Raw genomic sequence first — 24,335 nt, forward strand, 5'->3', positions numbered from 1 at the left:
TTCTTGTAAGTGTAATTAAAAATAATGTCATCTTCCTCTGTTAGAATTTATTGTGTATTCTCCAAATTCAGATAGCTGGCTGGACTGTTTTTTAACTCGTATGCAAGCAGAATACAAATAGAGGCTTGTACTTCTCTATCACATGGGATGGTTGACTGCTGTCGTGACTGTAGTCAGCAGAGTGGGATGACAGCGGAAGTAAGTCCACCCTGTTGGAGTCTGGGGAATATATGCCATATCCCTTTTATTTCTGGTCAGTGGGGGAAAGAGAATGGCCGGCATGAACTGACCCCCTTGTTTAAAATGATGTGTAACCGCTGGTTTGGAGGGAGAGTTAGATGACTTTGAGGGAGAAATTAACTTTGGAGGGAGACTTTGGTGGTTTGCAGGGAGGAGTTAACTTTGCAGGGAGGGTTTATTGACTTGGAAGGAGGGGTTCACTTTGGTGGAAGTGGTTTGGAGGGAGTGGCTAACTGAGCCATAAGTCAAGTGAAAAGGCCTGCAGATTAATGGGAGAAGTGTTGCATGCATCACACTGAGAAGTGCCCTAACGAGTGGTCACGTATTGTAGTGATTGAGATAGTGTAAGGGGTTGACATGCAAGAGTGAATTTTGGCAGGTACTGCTTGAATAATTGGGTGCCCTGTCCTGGTTGTGACAGGTGTGAACCATAGTCATCTGCATGTGACCCTGACCTCTCAGACCTCGAGCTGTTCTGTATTGTTTCATCTGAACTAATAGACATGAGAAAATGTAATGGTACTTACCTGGTTGCCTGTTTGGTCTGCCGAGTGCTTCAGTCCTGCAAAATTGAAGTGAATACAAGGATGCATTTTGAATGGTTCTGTGAATGGTCATGTTTTCAGGGTGTATAAATTATTAAAAACAACACTCAGTCTAAAAAAAAGGTAAAAAAGGTAAAAGTGGTGATATGTGTGATAGAATTCCTCTATGAATGAAGTCATCATGCTAACCGTGTTTTAAAAGTTATTCATTGGCCAGAGATCTGATGTCAGAAGACTCAATATTTCCTGTCAACTGAATCCATTGAAACAGGCTGAGATTGATGTGCTACAGATATCAGACTAGACTGGTTTACTGCGTACTGCAAATCTGTTACTAATCAAAACAGGAATAGGGTGAGTTACTGGTATGGTGAGTGTCGGTTTGTGTTTGTAGAACAGCATTTAGCATTATCTTTATAGCAGAGATTCATTGCAAATTAAAATATCAGTTGTTGGAAGTAAACATACTGTTCTATGTGACGCCTGGGTGATGGGGTGATGGACAATGTTGCTGTTGACAGTACTGGAGTTGTGAAGAAATCTTCCCATACGAAAAAGGAAAGTTGAGGGCCATCATCAGGACAGGTTGTGTAGGGGACTGTAGCTATACACATAACGTTAAGTCGACGTTAGTTGCCAAGATTGAACTTAACATAATTAATTCCGTACTTCAGGTTCAGCTGAGACAGGCGTGCTTTGGATTACTGAGTCATATTTAGGATTTATGAACAAAGGTTATGACACAAGTGTCTGACACCACATGTAAATCATAGTAAAACATATTAGACCACATTCTTCTGTCAGTCTGAGAGGATGGAGAATTCTAGAACAGCTCCAGAAACGTCATATGTGCGTCATGCACCAGACTTTATTGTTTGGCAGTGCTATAAGCCACCTGTCGCTCGAGATCCTGACTGTCACTTGTGTCATGGTACTAGGCCTACATGATATCAAGTAAAATGAAGTAAAATGATAATCAATAACAAGTACACATTGAAATAGCTAATTAAATGTACAGCTATTAAACTATGCAATACTATATTCATGATTACAATCAATGACAGTTCACTTGTTCATGACACCCCTTTACAACAAATGCTGTAAACATACATGGTGCATTGTTGTGATTATAGTTTAAAAGGCTGTGGGTGGGCAGAGAAAAAGGTCCGGAGGCGGGGCCTGAATGGTCAAAATGGTGTTTCATCCGATATATCAAAATAAAAAATCATTTTGTTTACATGCTCCTTGTATGTAACATTTTCTTAATTCATAATTTTTGCGATGTATTTATTGTGTATGCTCATATCGCGATGACAACAAAAATAATAATACAAAGCATCGGTCAGGACTATTCAATACCTTGTCGTTCATTACAAGTAATCATCACGTTTAAGCATGCGTGACCAGAACAATCCAGTGACTTGAACTGTGGAAAGTACTTCCTGTAAGTAAAGTCTTTATTTCATAGTTTTAGTTTCGCATCACTGCTTTTCTTGTCCTGTTTCACAGCATTCCAAAAGACATTCACATCATTCTACATACCCTCCTTTTTCAAACCCATAAAAATCAATCAGCACTTTAACTGCATGCCTGCAAGGGGTGAATCCCATGTTAGATGGTTAGGCCTATATAAAACAAGCAAACTAAATGAGATCACAATAGCCACCAGTATATTTAAGCAAACAATCTTTATTACGTATACTCTATATCTATACATAGTGATGTGCTAGACATGCACACGGTGATGCAATTGACCTAAATGTACCTTTGAAGTACAAATATTGTGGCCTCAAAATTGTAAACTAAACTATCTGTTATTATAAACTACTAAAATAAACCAACATTTTGCCAACACTGTGGTATACAATGTACATGTAATTTAGTGAAGTATAATTTAGTTTTGTAAAGTATAATACATAATTCATTGCATACTGTAGTGCCAAATACTACTTTTTAAACTAATCTTCTATAATAATTACACTGATAACATTTATACTCTTTACATATTTACAAAACAAACCTTACTGATCTTTTGGAGGTTCATTCTATTAAGAGACAATAATAAAAATATATGAATAGCTTATCTATTTACATAGTCATCGATAGGACAAAATGCAACTGCTTACTTTGTAATGTTTTTATGATACTGAGAGACTACAAACGCTACAAGCGCACTGTTGTATCATCATGTAACAATATGATGCACTTGCATTTCACATTTGACTTATGTACCTCAGAAAATACACTCCAAAATGTGATAAAGGTTAAAGATCTTTAGACCTTCAAAGATCTGACAACTGGAAAACCCATCCACATTGAACTGGAAGTAACCTTATATTTGTACCTCAAATTAAATATTTCAATCTGAATAGGCAAGTCCAGGCATCTTTTATCTTTTAGTGATTAACTGATTCTCCATCACTGAAATGCACATGCATAAATGTTCAGGACACCTTCACAGTAGGTACAGCAAAACAAACAAAAAGGGGATTTACGTGGTCTGTTGTATTTTAAATAAATACTTTCTTTTTTGGCTACTGACACTTAGATTTGTGACTAAACACCATTTAACCATTTGCTTAAAGTACCAAGGCATCTGTTAAAATATTTCATGTGCCAGTATGGTAACCACTTGAAGTGGTACGTCAGGCAGTATTGAAAGTTTTATAGAAGGAAAACCTATTGAATAAATAAACAAAACAAAACCCGAAGGAATAATAATGAGAATAAATAGCAACACAAAATAATGCTTAACTTCAGTGTCCTTATTAATCAGGTCACAAAAGTAATATTGACCCAAGTGTACATGTTTGTGTAAATATTATATATTTATACAAATTTGTTTCTATCTGTACTGTACTCAGAGATGATCAAGGATAATGTACCACCATAAGAACAACTGACTGTGAATTAGGAGGAAAATACCCCAATACGAGATGTCACAACATGAACATGGATGTATAACATGAAGAAACAGTAAAAAATAAGTAACAGACTTTAAGTAAATACACATTATCAGTGTTCCAGTATGGGTGCTGCAAACTACTATTGCAAAAAAAGTCAACCATTCTTAGTTGACTTAAAAGTATGAATTGGCTATTCAAATAACTAGTCACAGAGCACTCATGAGCCTCTTATTGCCCTTGAAAAGTATTGGTCTGCCATGCAGCCAAACAGACCAGCTGTCCTTCCTCACAACAAGAACCCCTGAACTAGAGATGGGACATTTGAGATGGTCCACTCCACTTCCACCTTGACCCTGTATCATTTTAAAGGTGTTAAAGATTATACTTTAAAATGTTTTGCCTAACTGGGAGCTGATGAAAGATGAATCCTGGACAATTTAGGAAATGGACGTTTTGCCAATGCTCAAAACAGTGTGCTACCCACCACGTCCTCTTTTGAATCCTCAGGAGTAGAGTTCTGGAGGGTGAGCTGCAGCCTGGCCCAGATCTGGGGGTCTCCACTGCTCATGGCCTCCAGGAAAAGGTGTGTATGGGCCTGCAGGGACTGGAGCTGGGCCTGCGATCGCTTGTTCTGACGAATGAGCTCCTTTGTGCGCAGAGTGATCCCCAGCAGCCCTGACCGGTTGAGAATGTTGTACGTGTTGCAGAAGCGCTTCTGTTTGCTGGAGCTTGGAGATGGTGCCACTGGAAAGTTCTCAGCATCATCCCTGGAAGCCACCGTTGCTTTAGGGCTCTCCTCCAGTACAGCGGGATAGCTTTCATTAAGGACAGAGAATCGAGTGGCTGTGGCACTGGGCTCCAGAAGACTAGGAAACTTTGTGAAAGAGTTTTGCAAATCCATATCACCACCTCTGTCACCATAGCTGTGAGGATCTACAGAAATACTGTGAGCAGTGGAAGTTTCAGAGATGTTCTTCAAAAAAAGGCAGCGAGACTGCTCATCGTTATGGCGATGGCGTCGGTACTTTCCTCCTTGGCTGTGGCCAGAGTTGTTCTTATGGATCGTGCTTGGACCACGGTCTCTGGCCACATGGGCAGGGTGGGGAGCGATTTTCAGAAAAGAATTCAGGATGGGAATGTAATTTCTGGATTGCCTTTTCTGCTTGCCGTATTTGTGAGAGGTGCGCTTGCCACTTGGTACTGCTGGTTGGAGAACAACCACTGGAGACTGAGGGATGACTTCCAGTGATGGGCTGAAACCCCAAGGTTTTATTGCTGGTGTTTCAGAATTGGACTGCAAGAGAGAACCACCTGTTATTAATTTTTACCCCATGCAACCCCTTTTGTCACAATTAGAAAACATGCAACATGTTTATAAAGCAAAAAAAAGATAAAACATCAACTAGCTGTGATACTCAACAGTGTGCCAAGTCAACAGTGGTAAACATCCCAGAACCAACACAGCAGTATGGGCATGAAATCGCTGTCTTAAGTATATTAGTATGACTTATATAGTTGCTCAAACATTATTAATAAGCCTGCCAAACCCAGTGGTTTGACAGGTGCCCCATCCAGATGGAGGAGCCGTGTAATCAGCAGACTACACACACCTGTTCCTCATTAACTCAACATTTATTTAATTTCTTTCTTCTCACACAATTGGTTGGACAGAGACCAAAAGCAAAACCTGTTTTAGCACAGAAAATTTGCTATATGCTAACAGAACACCTGGTACTCTGTGTGTGTGTGTGTGTGTGTGTGTGTGTGTGTGTGTGTGTGTGTGTGTGTGTGTGTGTGTGTGTGTGTGTGTTCTTGCTTGTTCATTTGTGTTTTTTACCCTCTGGTCTCCAAAGAAAGTTTCTCTTTAAGTTTTTTGTAGTTATTAATAAACAATTTTTTGTTCACATTGGTGCTGGGGTAAAGTTAACTATACTCATTTTAACATGTTTTGAGCTTCCATTAATAACTACATGGATATAGTAATCTAGCACATAATGATTCTGATGGAAAACATCAATACTGATTCAGAAATTCAGATACCATAGATATATTATGGTTCCGTTTTCCTATAACGTGTTGAAGTGGACCGTTTGTGCAATATCCAATTTTTGGTAGTATGCATCAGAATTCCATTTAGGATTAAAATATACCCAAATGATCAGGTATACCTTACCTGCTTGAGAACAATGTTGTTCATTATGATCATGGGAGAAACACCGCGGTAAGATCCTGGTACTTGAGGCACCCGTGGAGATGATTGCGTTCGTTGTGGAGATGCTGAACTAGACCCCACATCCTCGAATTCTGTCTGGTCCACTGCACTGAGATATCCAGAGCTTGCATCTAAATAAATGTTATGGGGTAACGTCAGCACAACATGTAAAACTACTGCTACCCTATATTTAATTTTTTTTATACATTTCAAATAAACATGATTGTCAGAAACCAAAATATTTGTGAAAATGTTGAATCAGTGAACTTTGTTTTTAACCATGCAAAAAAAGACACCACTAACAGGGAAAGTAATTGCTTAGCTTCTACAAATAAACATGAAACAAGTATAGCAAACAGCTGCAAGTTACAAACCTGAGAAACCTGAATCTCTATCCAATCTTGAGCTGGACACTTTCTGTTCGTTTGCCATGACAGAACCAAAGGTTTGGGGATCTCTTGCCTGTTTTCTCTCTTTTCAATTACAGAGGATGATGGTGAAGTCCATGGGTAGCCCCACATCCGTTGTAACTTAATGACCAAAAACGAAACAGAGTAAAGGTTTTAATAAATGTTTAACACAGGAAGAAGGAATTGGATTCATGTTACCGGACCATCCAAATAGCAGCTTAGTGGCTTTCTACCTGTGACAACGAAAGGTTGTCATTCATGAAATGCTATTCAGAAAACCAAAAGAACATGTGCTTTAGTGGGTAATCATTTAATTTTTCTAAATCAACTAATAGCTTTAGATAGCTAGATTATTTTCTAGAAACAATAAAGTCTGCACATAAGTGTTTTAATTGGTTAAAGATTAAATGAAGATGCCACTAAAATGCTCAGATATGAAACATACACATAGCCTACTATGGTGTTCGGAAAAACTCATACAAGTAAAATATTAATATATAAAGGCTAAAACTGTTCAAATATCAGCACATGCACTGGTACAATGCAGTTACATAATACGTATTTGACATGTATATATATGAATGTATAAGATACGTGGTACAGGTTGAACGATGGAACATGTATATGAGAACAACACTGAGATCCACACACATTAAGCAGGTAGTTTAACATGCAAGGCTGCTTCAGTGTCCGTACTCACCTGCTCAATACATGCATGAAGAAATGTTTCGCATGCATGCGACTCCGCAAGAGCACACATGTAACCAGCTAGCCCGTGTCTTTCGCATGAGAATGTGATCAAAATAAACGTGCATATTGTGAGTCCACGTCACGGACGTGTTGGCGTGTGTGTGCTGCACGTGCACGTCTGGGAGAAAGACACAGGACACCAAAATGCGCCACGCGACACGAGCGCCAAACACGGGACAAATGCAAATACCACGTTCGTCCAGTACTTACATAAACGTTGCCGTCTAAATGCTCGTCCACCTCGATCCCCTTTTCGCTTACTGTTAGATTAAACGAACACGAAGGTGTGTTTTTTTGCTGCCTATTTGACGTACGTTTTGGCAGTGACTTTGCGACGTTACAGTTAGCTGGGTTGTCGTTTCCGGGGAAACAACCCACGCGTCATCTCATTAAGCATGCAAGCTCCGCCTCTCGTGAGCAGTCTGAGCCGTGATTGGTGCGAAATGCGAGCCTCGCGACTGGAAACGTGACTCGCGCGTTTGGCAGTCTGGTCCCCACGAAAGTCAGCAAACACGACAGCAGCACGAGCGGGTAGAGTAGTGTTGCACTTCTTCAGTGTGGCGAAACCTCGTATGAAATCAGAAATCTCACTTCTTCATGTTTTTCAAGCAACTTTATAATGCAATATGCTACGACTTTAAAATGTATTTTGTATATTCTGTTCCTGATTTATATGGGCATATAGCATATAACTCAGTACGCCTACACTGCATCATGGTAGAATTTGTTATCTACTGTGCGGATGAACGGATGAAAACATTTCTTATTGAAAGGAAAGCAATATAAGGATTAGCAACCTAGATAATGTATCTCTTTATTAACAGTGACACAATAGCAGTTCTTTATCATATATACAATATTCATAACTGGAAACAATGTAAAAATTCCTGACCCATGTTTGTTAATAAAACATTTTTACATGGAAAACTGAACAAATATCTAACTTTATATTAAGAGGCAAATGGCCAAAATATTTCAGGTTCCCACTCAGCAACATAATGTAAATGTTTAAGTCAGTTTAAGTATAGTATAATCCTTTTTTTGTTGGATTGTTATAAATGAGTATTTGCACAATAATACCTCTGATAAGTTTAATGCCCCCAGTGTGAAACTAATATTGTTGCTTTCGTGTTCATTCAGAGGTCATGCCCAGTAATAGTAGCAGCATATCTGGTTTCTTTGGTTGAGTTTTAACCGTTTGTGGACTGTTGCAGTGATTTAATGGACAGTAATTAAAATAAAGACTATCAATTCAATCATACTAATCTGTATTCTTTGACACTTGTCTCTCTCTCAAACTCATCATACAATACACTCTTAAATTCACCAACTTGTTCCATGAACTGTTACAATGTAGATCATAAGAGGGTACAATACAGCAGTGTAGTTCTAATTTAAAATGCGAACAATAAATTGTTTTCTTGACACCAGTAGAGGTCAGCATATCTCTGTCAATGTACTAACCACACAAGAACTGTATCAGAGCATTAATACCATCCATATGTATCAACATGGATTTATTCAAGGCTTTGGATATCAAAATACACTTTTATTTTTATATTTGGATCCTCAAACTGGCCACGTCAAATAATTAAATCCAGTTAGAGGAGACCTTCTACAACCTGCGTCTCTTATACGTCCAAGAAGGAACTGTCTGCATTTGTTATGTACTCTGAAAAAATACATAGTGGAAGAATCTTGTCAACAGTCTCAGTAAATCACACATCATAAACAAATAATCTATATTACTTTTGGTTTTGGTTTTCCCATATAACCAACTGTCTTTGGTGAGTTTGGTTTGCCTGTTTGTAAATAAAAAAGGACAAAAATCCCAATTTGTACTCATGCTATATGCCATAAGCAGAGTAATCAGTCTAAACAAAACAATGTTTTTTACTGGTTTGCAAGCAATAAATAAAAAAGTGGTAAGATGCACTGTACAGAGTATAATAACAACAAGAATCTTTAATTATCATTACATAATGAAAGGTATAGCAAGTGTCCTGTAGGCTAGTTCCTACTTCAAACATTGAGTTTGGACCGCCACTGCTGTGCTTCTAGAGAGAAGCATGTCAGAGGTTGTCACCTCATAACAGGCACATCCGGTACAAGAAATGTCCCCTGGTGGCATCACCATGACAACGCCTCATCTCGGACATGATGGAGGTGACGCGGGACCCTGTAAAGAGCAAGGTGGGCACTTGGTGGCTGGGTGCGCAGGACGGACTGAGGGCACGGCAGAGCTGCGTTTATCGTCGAGGAGGCTGACACCTGGAAGAGAAGACGCTTCGGGTAAGAGCATACGTGGTGACAGCCTGGTTTAATCCTCCTGGTTTAATCAGCAGACAAGTGGTACGTTTGTGTAAGTGTAAGTTCTTGATTCTCAGTCTGTATCCCAACTTCAAAAGTGTGAGCTCCACCTGTTCTCACTGGGCTCCTTACCGATCGCAGTCTTTCACTCGCTGTCTCTCCTTCCGCTTCCTTCCCCGTCCTTTTGGTCTCCGCCTACGAAGACATCGAGAGAGAAAAGCTCAAGCCCCTCAGTGTGAATTTAACTGCGGGTCAACGCTTGCAAAATGTTGCTCACAAAATTACCTGTCGTGTTTCGCCTTGGGCTTTCTTACTCTGACCATCACCACACATACGAACCCAGAGAGACACAAAGACGCATTTTTAGGTCATTTTCTCCAGGAAAACATTTTGTGAGTGCTGTCAGTTTTCATTTGTGTCAGTACTGTGACTTATGCTGAGGGGAAACAGAACAAACCATGTGGAGAGTTTGCCTCCTTACCTACATTCACAGCTTTTGTGCTCCACAAAGGTCATCTCTACATACTCCTGACCTTGCTCTGCTGGCTTCAGCTTTAATAACTGCATGAACAGATAAAGAACAATTGTGTATTATGTATCAAGGCTTCTAATTGGCTGAGATCAGTCCTGTCAGATCCAGTTCTGAAGCAGTGTTTTCTGGGCTTTATGACATCTGAGCAGTTCATTGGATAATTATGAAGTTCTTTGTCAATCATGAATCAGGCCAATACTAAACTAAAGGTAAAAGCTCTATGAAAAAAGTAACTTCTGAGTAACTTTGGTTAGCTTAGTAATGGGGCAGAAGAGTTTCTCAGATTTCTGGGTATCACATGTACTTTGTGAGAGCCACAGATTTAGACAAACAACGAACTGATCACTATATAACAATGAATTAATGAATGCTGAAGAGCATTTATTTCAAGAAAAGAATATATCATCTTCAAACGCGGCAATGATGCAATAGTCCTTCAGGAGTCATGGCAATAACAGCAATGAATACTATGAAAGAACTTCAACCCCGTCAATGACATACAAAATTACCAAGTGAGATGGCAGTTAAAATTTGAACAATAACAGTGAGTCCACGGGCTGCTGTCCAGAGCATTACTGCCTTTGATCTTCGGGACATGTTTAACTTAGCACACATAGTTGTTAGCGCGCAATTAACCTGTCAGCAGCTCTTCATTTCACAGCTGACATTCTCCAAGAATTCACAATTCCTTTGTGGATTATGAAAGATTTTCTAGTCAATTCCACAAAAGGTAGTTGGATTCAGTGGTTTGTGTATTATCCACTTAATTCTTATATAATAATTACCACGTCTTTGTAAATCTCCATTTTTAAAACCGCTTAAAAAAAAACGCTTAAAACCTAACAAAATCTCCAGTGTTAACACCTACAGCTTGACAGTTTGACCTACAGTTTACACTTGGGATTGTATTGTACATTTAGCTGAATTTAGACAAGTGGCTGCAATTGTATGTTTCTTGGCCAATGACATAACTAGTAAAGTTCACTGTCATGTTGCTAGGACACACTTGCATAGTGATGTTGGAGGTGAGAGTGGGGTGGCACTCCAGGTTCTCATCTCCGCAGCAACCAGCACAGCGGACCAATGGGACGCAGGTAGGGCTGAAGATGTGCTCCACCTCCCCAGGATACTCCTGCACAACCTCCACCAGCTTCTCTATGGTACGGCAGAAACTCCGCCCCCAAACCTCCTGAAACAGGATTACTGTGACAAAACCAAAGGAAAGAAAGACAATGATTAGAGGCAATGATTAAACCAAAAAGCTGTTGTGTGTACAATACAGCGCTACAACACAGCATTACAACACAACAACGCTATAGACCTTATCGCTAAAGACCTTATGAATGTGTTAGTGTTCTAACTACCTGAGGGGAGGGGCACGCCCACTTGCTCACATACCCCACACCTGCCCCGCTCCCAATCACATGATTACTAATCCCATGCACCTGTGCCTAGTTTATTTTCTCCTGTCTTGAAGCCTGCAGGTTCTCAGTCCAGTTCTCAGCTCCCTGCTAAGATCACGAGTCACTGCTGCCACCTACGAGGAGAATCACTGTGACTTCTAGGCTTGGTCAGCCATCGTTACTTCAGCTCTATGTAAACAGACTGCTGTTGTTTTTGTTTTGCTGTCTCACTCACTGGTGTGCTTAGTTGCATAAACGGAGACTAAAGACTCTCCACGAGCACGCAAGCCCCGCCCCAAGCCACTCCCCCTCCAACCCCCAGGTGAACAGAAAGTCTATAAGTGCACCTGCATACAGGTGAATAGAAAGACTAAATGCATCATGAAAACCTGTGCTCTGAGTATTCACAATGCAAAATGCAACTCTTCCTCTCACAGTGGAAAATTAGTTACATTAAATCCAGTGTTATTTTGACAGCTCTGCATGTGTCTCTGGCACTGCAAGTCATCATTTCCTTAAATCTGGATACCTAAAACTGAACATGCACATAAATGAGAAGATATTACGTCAAAGGGGAGTTTAATGTGTTCCAGTGTGCAATTCCTATGCAGACGTGAACATAAGAAAACTTCACTTTTCCACCTTTGCTTCCTTTCTAAGCTGCATCTGCTCCTCATTATCATGAGAGTAATATGAGAGAGTGAGTTAGAGAGATGGAATATGGGATTTCAAAGCTGCTAATCTAACTTTGACATTCTACACACTCCATCGAGTAATGAAAACAGACAACAGAGAGACTTCAGTAGCTTTAGGGTGTCTGGCTATCCACTCTGAATGAAGATATAGTACTTAAAGGAATTTTGAGGTTAACGAGTAATAATCATTCATCTGTACCATGATTAAAAATTAGGTTCTGATAAAAAGTGTAAAAAACAGGATGGCTGCCCCCAGGGGCCAGCTCTCAGTTTCCAAACAAGGAAGCATGGGGCAGACGTGGATATGGGGTTGGTGGACATGGTGCAAACTCTGATGGAGCAGAACCCAGAAGCAACACTTCCTCATGGGAACTTTAATGATGACACAGTCATGAGGTCATTGTGTCAAGACTCGGGCAATGTGAGGTTTTAATGTGCCAGCATCACAGTTTGATTTCAAACTTACAGGAAGCAATAATGCAATGAAATGTATCCTGAACTCATTTGACCAACTGAAAATAAAGGTGATCGTCAGCATGAAAGGAATAACTGTGTAAGACACTTCTTAATAAGAGTAGATGTACTTTAAATAAATTCTATTTATTTCTAATATAGCGGCAGTATCACTCCCATTAGAAAGGTTATGGAATAATATCATATTTAATAATTATTAACTCTGCCGAACCCTAGTGTTTGATATGCAGTGTTTTCCTGTAGACTACGTTAAAATTCTTACCTTTAGATGTGTTGCTTATAGTGGTTGAGGGTGAACACTGCAAAGAATGCAAAAATGCATCAGGTCAGAGAGCTTCAGCACGATACAGGAAACATATACCACATGTTCACAGGTATAGGACGATTGCATATATACATACACAACACACAATACAATTTGGCCATCTTTACAGGTTTGCATAATTCTGATGGTGAACAATTTCTTAAATCCTTTAATAAACATTTTCATTAAACTGCATTAAACTAAAGCCAGTTGAACCACAGCATGTCTAAAGATAACAGTGTGACTACTGCTTTAGGTGACCAGTGAGGACAACCATAGTAAGTAGGTGACACAAGGTGAAAGATCCAGTGTTGGACCAGGCCATGGGACTGATATGCATCATAATATTAAATGTAATGTGTGTTTAAGTTCAAAGTCTGTTTCCTGTGACCTGAGATTGTGATATTTATTTTCCCATTGGCGATTCTCCCTTTTGTAGATATATCTATGAGTTATGAGTTTGTTTTTTTGCTTTTGCTTTGAGCTTGAAGAAACCAAAGTAGCGCTCATGTCAATTCTAAGTGGGACATTTAAACTAAAGACCGAAAGTCACATACTGATAAGATGACCTCTGTCATGGTTCAGGTAATGGCCCAAAATTCTGACTGTGATCTAATATTGCAATGTCATGACCATTCATGTGTATGCTATGACCTTGTATGTATATGTCATGACCATATATGTATATCTCATGACCGTATATGTGTATGTCATGAACATATATGTGTATGTTATGACCATATATGTGTACGTCATGACCATGTGTGTATGTCATGACCATATGTGTATGTCATGACCATATGTGTATGTCATGACCATATATGTGTATATCATGACCGTGTGTATATGTCATGACCATATATGTGTATATTATGACCGTATATGTGTATGTCATGACCATATATGTGTATATCATGACCGTATATGTGTATGTCATGACCATATATGTGTATATCATGACCGTATATGTGTATGTCATGACCATATATGTGTATATCATGACCGTATATGTGTATATCATGACCGTATGTGTATGTCATGACCATATATGTGTATGTCATGACCATATGTGTGTATGTCATGACCATATATGTGTATGTCATGACCATATGTGCATGTCATGACCATATGTGTGTATGTCATGACCATATGTGTGTATGTCTTGACCATATGTGTATGTCATGACCATATATGTGTATATCATGACCGTGTGTGTATGTCATGACCATATATGTGTATATTATGACCGTATATGTGTATGTCATGACCATATATGTGTATATCATGACCGTATATGTGTATGTCATGACCATATATGTGTATATCATGACCGTATATGTGTATATCATGACCGTATGTGTATGTCATGACCATATATGTGTATGTCATGACCATATGTGTGTATGTCATGACCATATATGTGTATGTCATGACCATATATGTGCATGTCATGACCATATGTGCATGTCATGACCATATGACCATATGTGCATGTCATTACCGTATATGTGTATGCCATGACCATATGTGTGTATGTCATGAACGTATGTGTGTATGTCATGACCGTATGTGTGTATGTCATGACCATATGTGTGTATGTCATGAACGTATGTGTGTATGTCATGACCATATATGTGTATGTCATGACCATATATGTGTATGTCATGACCATATGTGTGTATGTCATAGACGTGTCCCTGTTACCAGCTGTGGGAAGAGAAACTCCACCAGGTCAGTGTTGTCATAGGGTTTGCAGCACCTCCTTTTAACCAAAACAGGCAGAGTGAAACGTTCAGTGCTTAAGCAAAATGCACTCATAATAACCTCGTTACTAAATCAGATTTATCACTTTATATTAGTGTGAGAAACATGTGACAGAACCAGTGCAGCTTTAGGGGTATGAGTAATATTTTAAGCAGGCAATGAGTCAGCAATTCACCTCGCCCCTCTGCGGTTCTTTTTTGGCTGTGGTTCTGGGATGCCTTTTGCTGAGCGAGGGGTCGAGGTAGCCACACTCGTAGCCGGGGGGGGGGGGGGGGGGGGGGGGGGGGGGTGGGGGTGAGTAACGGGGAGGTGTGTGCACCCCAGATCAGCCTGGCCAGGCGGGAGCAGTTTCCCTGCACCTTCTGGCACTGTGCATCGGAGAGCAACACGCTCCGAAAAAACTTGGCAGATCGTAGCGGCTACGCGGCGCACCTCACGTAGCTGCTCCCTGTTTCTGCACACGTGAACGGGCCTGAGAGTGTGAATTACAGTTCAGACACATTTTTAAATGACTTGAAAGCAGTGTGTGTGTGTGGTTTTTTTCTTTGTTTTTTTTTACAATGGACCAATTATGCCATTCCTCCTGGGTTTGCAGGAATCATATACACTGCAGGAGACTGAGCGAGATGAAGGGTGATCCAGGAGTTATGGGTGTGTTACGTGGCGATCATTGCTTCATTTCTGGTGAGAGAAATAATGAGAACAAAACCTGCATTCTGTGATGTTTTTTAAACATAACTGGTTTTCACCAATGGTATGGTGCATATATATTTATTTAGGACAAGAAAATTATTTTGATTTTTAAAAAATTGGAAAGAATTTCCATCTATTCTAGAGCAAAATATATGTGTGATAAAATGATACATGTGAAGTGTTTCAAAAATGTCATTAGCATGCTTGTTAGGGTCTGCCCCTGTAGTCTGGATCTGCAAGCTTTCACCAATAGCAGAATTATTCAAACCATCCTCTGCTTGACATACTTGGGTTTGGCTACTGTCCTGCCCTTTTTCCTTCAGTGTGTTACAAGTACATGTGTTATGTGTTAAATCGAATCCCATCAAAGTTGGATCTGCACATTATTTACTGAATCTCCCAAATGAAACCAGCAAACAGCGAAGCTCCCCCCCTCTAAACAGTGTCAGTGGTGTTCCCATGAGGTTGAGGCTCATGTGTTGCGGTGACTCCCTTGATTTAGGTGGGACCCAGTGACATTTCATGAGACTTGGGAAGTATGTAACTCACTTGTCATTGTTTTACTGGGTACACAGACAGATGCACACACAACAGCTCGGAGGCCTGAGGCCGTGGTGGTCTGGGTGATGTGGAGAAGGGAGTTTCAAGAAAAAAAGCAAACAAAATGGAAACTAAACTCTTCTGCAGAGTTTTGGATCCTCATTAAAATGTGGGTCATGAAAGAGGATGTGGGGTCATTACAACTGCGAATGGGTTAGGAACAACTGAGGGGAAAATATCCTTAAAACAAGTACAGAATAAAAAGTGTCATCTGATGCAAACTGATTCTAAATAGCTGACTGTGTGTAAGACAAATAGACAGATGGAAAGAGACAGAAGGCAGACAGACAGACAGACAGACAGACAGATGCTGGATAGACACTGAATAGCTATGGCTGAAGCTGTGCTGTACAGTCATAATAAGAGGTTATACGTAACATTTCCATCCAGTGTTCTTAAAAAATAGAGGTCTGCTTCATGGATATTCCCTCCTAGGCCATATATATTACGATTCATGTACACTGTATGTATGTACACTGCATTCATGTAAATGTCCCTCAATAATACATAATATATAGAAATTGATTATATGGACAGTGTAAAAGAAAACCCAGAAATACTACCGAAATTATCTAGGCCGTCTGCCTCCCTTCAATTCAACTTTGGAGAGAGTGTGTAGGAGTTTGTAAGAGACTGCAGATGAGATTTGACACCTACCAGACATGATGACATGGGAACTTTAGTTTCACCATCTCAGATGAAGTCCATCATGAATGACTATAAAAGGTTTAGCACAGCTCTAAGCAGTATGCTCCTTCTGCCACTAAAACATTCAATAATGTCTTATAATCTTACTTAGTACCACTTTCACTAGTAGTAAAAAGGTAATGATTAAATATTTTACCTCAGGAACTTGTCATTCTTCACTGTTTCCAATCTGGAGTGGTTTACTTCCTCAAGTGTTATGCTAAAGGCCTTTTAAGGCCTTTGTGTGGTTCAGATTTGTCACACTACTGTCTGTTGAAGGACTGACAACAATAGCTGCACTTGGAGGATGTTAATGTGATAAACCCTGCAAGGTCTTCTGCTCCAGAGTGGATTCTTTCCAGCTGCCACCATTTCATTTCAAGGTCAAATCAAACAAAAAGGTGATCCAGATTGCGGTGAAACTTCAAACTACTTGAAATGACAAGTGGAGCAATCGGTCTTATTCTCTATGTCAATTTAAAAATGCCATACTGGGGGTCAAGTGAAGAATGACGCACTGTTGAACCAGCGTGAGGGAAATATCCACTGAAATCACACAACATTAGGTTTAACTCCTTAGCATTCAATGATGATCGAGCTGCTCACTACAACATATGCAAAACACACAACGTACCACCACACGCTCCTGTGATAGGGGCCAGCCAGGGCTAATTGTGCTCCCTATTACAGTAAATGGTGCCGTGGTTGTGTAAACTGGAATAGATTGCCTCCAGATGAGAGATTAAAGCGTGCTGAGCAGATGACAGTCCCTCGAGTGTCACCAGAGGAAGGAGAGCTCTGTGCTTCCTGCTTGTGATTGCACCCCGTCCCCTGGGCCACAAGCAGGCCTGCGTAGGAAGGAGGCAGTGCTCCTGTCCACACTGCAGCGTCTCTGCCCGTAACGGCGTGGGGATCCTCTACTGTCCACACTCCGAGGGGATTGGGAACCACTCACACTGGACTGAGACGCCACGTTGGAGTCTGCTGACAGCAGCTCAGATGTGCAACGCAGCCGTGCATAACAGAGGCATCTCTGTATCTCTTTAACAACTCAAAAGCAGTCATGACTGATAGCTACTACACGAGGAACCTTTATTTAGGTATGATTTGCAGAAGCAATTCAGACATTTGACATCAATTTGTGCATTAAGCAATCAAACTGTCATCACTTCAACAAGGATCATGTTACAGAATTGGGAGGATAAATTCTCTAAATAGTGAACTGCTGTGTGTTTATAGTATGACACAGCCAGAACCTATACAGACATGCGAATGTCAGTATGTCTATAGATATGTACGCAAGCGAAGAATTAGCTGTCAGTGCCGCAAAAACTGAAAGTACATATTGCAGCACCGCTAGCTTGCTGGCCAGTGGCACTCACTCATATATATATAGAAACCCCTCGGCAGAGGAAGCTGACACACACCGTCGCAGATGGTCAGACCATCGTACTATTTTGCTTGTCATGATAGAGAGGAAGCACCTGTACTGTGCCGTAGTACCAGCCTGCGTGCTGGAGCGTGGGGGATATCGCCAGACCACTTGGTCAGTAAGACTGAAACCTGACTGTCTGACCCTGCTGTGAGCGTCTCCACACGGCTGCCCCTCTCTGCCTCCCCCCTGTCTGATGGTTCCCCACAGGACAGGTCCCACTTGTTTGTCTTCTTTTGGATATGCTTCCCCCAACTGACCTGGTTCCTTTTCTCCTCCCCACTGAAGGGTATTTTTGCCAAAGATTAAAGCCCTGGTTGTTGTGTTTTGTGTCCCGGTTTTTCTCATTTTTGCCACTAAGGAACCCGACAGCTGCCGGGAGCGAGAGTGAAGCCGAATGCTTCACTGTCTTTCAAGGCTCTTTGAGCGCGACAGAGGAAGATAGCTCGGACAGGAAGCCATCGTCAGCAGAGCAGTAAGGTTTGACATATCATTGTCTCATCAGTTTCTCAGCAGTCTGTTACCCACAGGAAGAGTGAAAGCTATGAATACACACGAAGAAACAGAGGGGAAAAGGGACAGAACCCATAGGGTGACCTATTAAAGAGTATATGTGACATCTGGGATGTAGGAGGAAACGACTGAGGACATGATACAGGGATATGCAGTTCACATGGAGATCCAAATTGTATTGATAGGCAAGGCAGGAAATAAATCTAAACCTGTGGTAAAACGATCATGGATCCTGCCAGGGGGGCTGTAGGACAGCCGGTTCTTGGCAGGTGCATCCTATTAGAACATCACAAAACCATGCACCTTTATACACATAAACACATTCTTATTCATTGCCACAGGTGTGCATACACAGGTGAACATCACCTGCACACTATAGCAGTTGTTTTCAAATCTGGACCTTGAATCCAAACCCAGTCCTGGATTTGTAATCATTTGTAGTGGATTTGATGATTCGTGTGACTGGTTGGCCAATTGGTCATCGCATGTGACTAACTCTAGATCAAGAGTAGATGGTAAATCTGTAGGACATGCACCTTGAAGACTAGGAAATGAAAATATCTACTCAATATTGTTGAGGGAAAGAAGGTATAGATTCCAGCTCAGATGGCAGCCCCATTAATCGTATAATGTAACAAAGGATTTCAGTGTTATCACAGATTACACACATGGAGTTCAAGTCTAGAATTGTCCTGCTGCTTGCAACCTATTTCTCTGTGAAGTCACAGCTTCAGGCTTAACACATGTTGGCCTTGGCTATGGTTTCTTCTTCTTGTATTTGTGCTTGTAGCTGTTTCATCAACTGATCCTTTCCCGTTGCTCGTCAGAACATATTTGTAATACCAGACAGAGTCTGCGCACCAGAATAAAGTGAACGTATATGAGAATCACCATGGATCTGACCTAGACAAGGCATATCATCACTGATTACACACATCGTAAGACCACGCTGAGCATGTTTTTTAGGAGTGCGGCCCACTGTGTGCTTGTATGACGAGTCTGTACTCGTTTCGGGGAAACCAAAGCACTCCGTCCAACGCAAGAGGGCAGGAGAAGACATTTATAAATGGTCCTCCTCACCACATGGCCAATATTTACTTTTGCACTCTGTTCAGCTTTCTCCAGGAGTGGCTAAAAGTGGACAAGCCGAGCAGACAGTCAGTATGGAGGCGACCTCTCTGGGTAAACTCTACAGAAGGGAGTATGTTTGATTTTCCAGGCACTGTCAGTTTTGCCCTGGTCTGTTGGGAACTCTGGCATTACAGGTGACCTTAAGATAATTCATTACACCAGCCATGGAGAGCAGAGTTGCACAAGCGTCTAAAGGGAGAGCACGGAGGGCCCCAGATTCCTCTGTCCACACAGCTCGAGGCTCCGCTAGCAGCACTGTGACTTGACACCACACGGCTGTTACTTACCTTCTTTAAAGATTACATATCCGAGAAATGACTAAATGTTGCATATTTTGCTCATCTGTTTCCCTTGTCTCTACTTCTTAGTGTTCAAAACTGTCTATATTTTGAGAAGACGGGCAAACGTTCTCGCCACATGTCTAAATGGCAGATATTTGTGTACTTTTTCGCCACATTTAGATGGTCTCTGCCGTGTGTGTGTGTGTGCCACCCTCTAGCCACACAGCCTCGCCGCAGTGCGTCAGATAACAGCACTGCCTCTGCTGATGCATCCTTCATAATGAAAAGGTAGCCACAAGTGCGTTTTATCGCCACAGACATTTGGGTGGCCCACGGCACCGAGCTTGTGATGGTTAAGGTGTACTGGGAGCAGAACAGAGCTGGACGTGTCATGGTTAACTTGGTCACCCTTTCTAAGCAGTGCAGAAAGAAACATTAGGATCAGACAAAGCCGGTTTGGTGGATTCTTGAATAGGTACCTGTTCTGTTAATCACGAGTCACTGCTACCCTGAAACCCCAGAAGTGGATTTTGCTCCTGTTTGCGCAAAGCATCTGTGAGCTGATTATCCAGCTTGACAAACGTAACAGCAACACCCCTCTGTGCTCAAGTGATATCACTTAATATTAATGGGTTCCATAAAAAAAATTCAATCAAATTTAAGCAAACTGGAAGTTTGCCTTATCCTAGTTAGAGAGTGAGAGTGGGAGAGAATAAAAGGACTGTAAGAGAGATGTGAGAAAGAGAACTACGAGGGAAGGCTAAGAGGGGGATGGAGAGAGAGAGAAAGAGAGACAGAGAGAAAGAGAGAGAGAAAGAGAGAGGTTGGTGAGAACTGAGGTGTTGAGGAGGTGAGCTGAGGTAGGTCTTACCAATCAATAAGTCCAGTATCAATAGAACTGAGTGACTCTGAGAAACCTCTCCCATGCATTAACTATGAAAGCAGAGAGAGAGAGAGAGAGAGAGAGAGAGAGAGAGAGAGAGAGAGCACTCTGGCTAAAGGAAGCATGACTCCTTCTCATAAGCAGTAGCAGCAATAGATATTTGCCAGCTTCATGGAACTCAAAGCACTCCAGACAGTGTGAATGCTGGCTGAAACAACAAAAGTCAGAGGTGTGCACACAGGTACACTCCCAGTGTGAGCAACACTGGAGATGGAAGACACCCCAGTGTTCCTGAGGGAGGTTCAAGAGGTGTGGGCAAATGTTTTATTAATTAATTACATTTTTTTTCCGGGAGCCAAGGCCATGCTATTTTGTTCTACCGTGCTTACTACCTCATATAACAGCACATACGTTTAGATTTTCACTTTTCATTTATACTATCACTGTCTAACAGCACAAATGCACAGTGAAGGAAAGTTAAGTAAAACTGTAGGAAAACAGTAATTTGTGGAATGTGTAAGATGTGAATAACCACTAGGTTTGTATTTCAAACCATTATAAACCACTGCAAGATGTAACATCTCCAATTTCTCGTGCTCTTTTTGCAGAACAGCTGAGTGAGCTGAAGCACTGTGTGTGTGTGTGTGTGTGTGTGTGTTTGTGGGTCAAGTCACCCTTGTATACCCGGGTCCTCTGCCAACATAATCTCTGGTTCCTCTTTACAGCTATGTTCAGCATTGCTATCTCATGTAGCATACTTTCCCTAGTGTAGAAGACATGGCAGGTTTTGGGTCAATGTGTTCATTGTTGAAACCGACAAATAGTGTAGGCTATAGATTAACTGTATAGAAATATTAGCCCGCGTGTCGTCTTCCACGTACTAAACATCGGAGTGTAGCCTGACTTTCATGAAATCGAAAAAAACGTCTTTAAATGGTAAAAGTGCACGCGCAACCAAATATACGCAGGAAGTAACGAAACTTCTGCATGACGCAATATTATTTTTCGCTTTGAGCATATTACACACTCATAACAATACCAGTGGGTCAAAGTAGGTGATGCCGTTTGTCACGTTTAGCTTCATGACTCAACCAATTCTGTGCGGCATAAGTTCAAAAAGAGATCAAGTTGTAGCCTATGCAACAGGCACAATGGGGTGTTTAAAAAGACAACAGACCACGAGATTTTGTGCAGTGTAAGATTTCACAAGTACGTTTACAAAGCTTGACGGCATTCATCCAGAAAGCTTTTATCTGAAAATCCGTGCTTCTAATACCACGCACCAAATTCCAGGAGTAGTCACAAGAGAGCACGAGAGAAAAGGAAAAAAAACTTTTAAGCTTGCACATTTTGTGCACATGTACGTTGCAGCCTATATATAAAAAACTATTTTCGCGAATAACCTACCTGAGCGCGTGACAGCGTCAGGACCGCAGCAACAACTTGCACAAGGGACCCCAAAACGCTCATTTCGCGATACTTTGGCGCCAGATAGGAATCCAACCGCAGAGATCTCCACTCAGTTCCTGCGTCAATGTCCAGAGTTTAAAATATATTCCTTGAGAGAGAAAAAATGAGTCAACTCGTTCGTTCTATATATGATGCGCGCGAGTGATCCTCCTTGGGTGACCTGATGATGTTGCAGATACAAGTCGATCTCAGAAGTGAGCAAGTGTTTCAGTGAATAGTGGTAAACCCTATATTGGCACAGAAACCGAAGCTAGACCAGTAGGCAAGAGAAATGTTCTCTGATACACGAAAAAGAACGCTTAAAACTCGATATGAAGGGATAATCTTTTTATGACTGCCTTCTGATTTTAATCGACCTATATAATGATCCCGTTGGACATATAGCAAGGCCTTTGAGGGTCCAATGTATTGTTCCGCAAGAGAAGGTCTAGTTCCGCGCATTTCCTCTACATAGTGACACACTTGCCACTAATTGCCCTCACTAAATTTGAACTAGTTGCTCATTTAAATCTCCTCCTCCATATTCGTTCCATCCCACCCTCTCTCCTTCGTCTCTCTCTCTCTCTCTCTCTCTCTCTCTCTCTCTCTCTCTCTCTCTCTCTTTCTTTCTTTCTTTCTTTCTTTCTCTCTCTCTTTCTCTGTCGCTTTCTCCAGCTGCAAGGATTTGGACACATTAGAATTAAATCCACAAAATATGTTATTTTGTTAATATGTTATTTATCTTAATTCTATATTCAATTTTTTAAATATATTGTTGCTGCAGGGGTACACAAAAATACATGTCACATCTCGGAAGGCAAGGTTTAGAACAGTTTAGAGTATGTAATCGTTTTCCCACAAAGAAAAAGTCTTTAACTACATTTTATTAAAGGACATTATCTTTTTTCTTCTCTTCGTTGTATTTCATTGCTCATATTATCTAAATAAATCAACAAAATTCTTCATCAATTAATCATGAACATTCTTAAAGATTTATATTTGTGTCTTCTCTGTTGACATGTGGTTAGAAGTCCTGGAATTTATCTTATTTTGAGTAGGACAGTGTGGGGTGGACAGACAAGAATAAGTGCTTCGTCTCAGAATAGGCAGTCTGAGAAACTAACCATACAGTTGTGTGGGTAAGTGCCATTATAACAGTCCCGCAACAAAGCATTACTTGGTCACATTTTCAGTTAGAAAACATAAACCTTCCTGACGATAAATTGAATATTTCACAGAAATGTTCTCTCTAACTTTGTCTCTCTGTTGCTCACTCTTTCTAACTCACTCCATTTGTTCTCTGTGACTTGGTGTTTGCAGTAACACTGGAATGCACCAACAGGAGATTCTTAAGCTGCTTCACTACATTCTTCACATTGTGTTGGATGATAGGGCTGCAGTAATCCATTGTAAAGAGCACTCTTAGGTGGACAGTGTCAGCAAACAGACCATGTTACGCTGCTCTGGACCACTGCAAACAGGGGATTCACAAACTGCCCAGCTCGTATATATATATATATATGTATATATATATATATATATATATATATATATATATATATATATATATATATATATATATATATATATATATATATATATATATATATATATATATACATACACACACACATGCACACACACACACACACACACACACACACACACACACACACACACACACACACACACACACAGCTCATTAACGCAAATGTAGAATCAACCAATCACATGGCAGCAACTCAATGCATTTAGGCATGTAGACATGGCCAAGACGATCTGCTGCAGTTCAATCTGAACATCAGAATGGGGAATGTTCAGTGATTTAAGTGACTTTGAACGTGGCATGGTTGTCAGAGGAGAATGGCCAGACTCGTTTGAGCTGATGGAACGGGAACAGTAACTCAAATAACCAGTCATTACAACCGAGGCATGCAGAAGAGCATCTTTGAGCGCACAATGCGTCGAACCTATAACATACACTGTAAATAGCTTGTGCAATATTCAACATATCACGTAAGCAATCTACTGAACCAGTTGTAAATTTGGCGCTACTTTTAACTTATCGTTTTATGTCATTGTGTGTATTGTGTGCGTATTTATTGTGTGTATTGTGTGTAT

At 40.8% G+C, this 24,335-nt stretch overlaps 2 protein-coding genes across 3 annotated transcripts; both read right to left on the reverse strand.

Moving 5' to 3' along the window:
* Positions 1–2,454: 2,454 nt before the first annotated feature.
* On the reverse strand, positions 2,455–7,431 carry cipca (CLOCK-interacting pacemaker a). 2 transcript variants are annotated; one of them, XM_076978633.1, is made up of 4 exons: positions 7,274–7,431; positions 6,278–6,433; positions 5,865–6,034; positions 2,455–4,985 (listed from the first exon to the last, which is right to left on the reverse strand). In XM_076978633.1, the coding sequence occupies exons 2-4, from the start codon at positions 6,333–6,335 to the stop codon at positions 4,155–4,157; spliced, it is 1,059 nt and encodes a 352-aa protein (XP_076834748.1). In that variant the 5' UTR covers positions 6,336–6,433; positions 7,274–7,431; the 3' UTR covers positions 2,455–4,154. The 2 variants fall into 2 exon arrangements, with proteins under 2 accessions (XP_076834748.1, XP_076834749.1); XM_076978634.1 differs by lacking the exon at positions 7,274–7,431 and adding an exon at positions 7,014–7,254.
* Positions 7,432–7,852: 421 nt separating this feature from the next.
* pgfb (placental growth factor b) lies at positions 7,853–22,690 on the reverse strand. The gene is made up of 7 exons (XM_076978896.1): positions 22,173–22,690; positions 12,740–12,776; positions 10,912–11,108; positions 9,855–9,934; positions 9,659–9,688; positions 9,506–9,568; positions 7,853–9,334 (listed from the first exon to the last, which is right to left on the reverse strand). Exons 1-7 carry the CDS (start codon positions 22,233–22,235, stop codon positions 9,313–9,315), a joined length of 492 nt encoding a protein of 163 aa, XP_076835011.1. The 5' UTR covers positions 22,236–22,690; the 3' UTR covers positions 7,853–9,312.
* Positions 22,691–24,335: the final 1,645 nt, after the last annotated feature.

Source organism: Brachyhypopomus gauderio, chromosome 17, assembly GCF_052324685.1.
Source record: "Brachyhypopomus gauderio isolate BG-103 chromosome 17, BGAUD_0.2, whole genome shotgun sequence".
Lineage (NCBI taxonomy): Eukaryota > Metazoa > Chordata > Actinopteri > Gymnotiformes > Hypopomidae > Brachyhypopomus > Brachyhypopomus gauderio.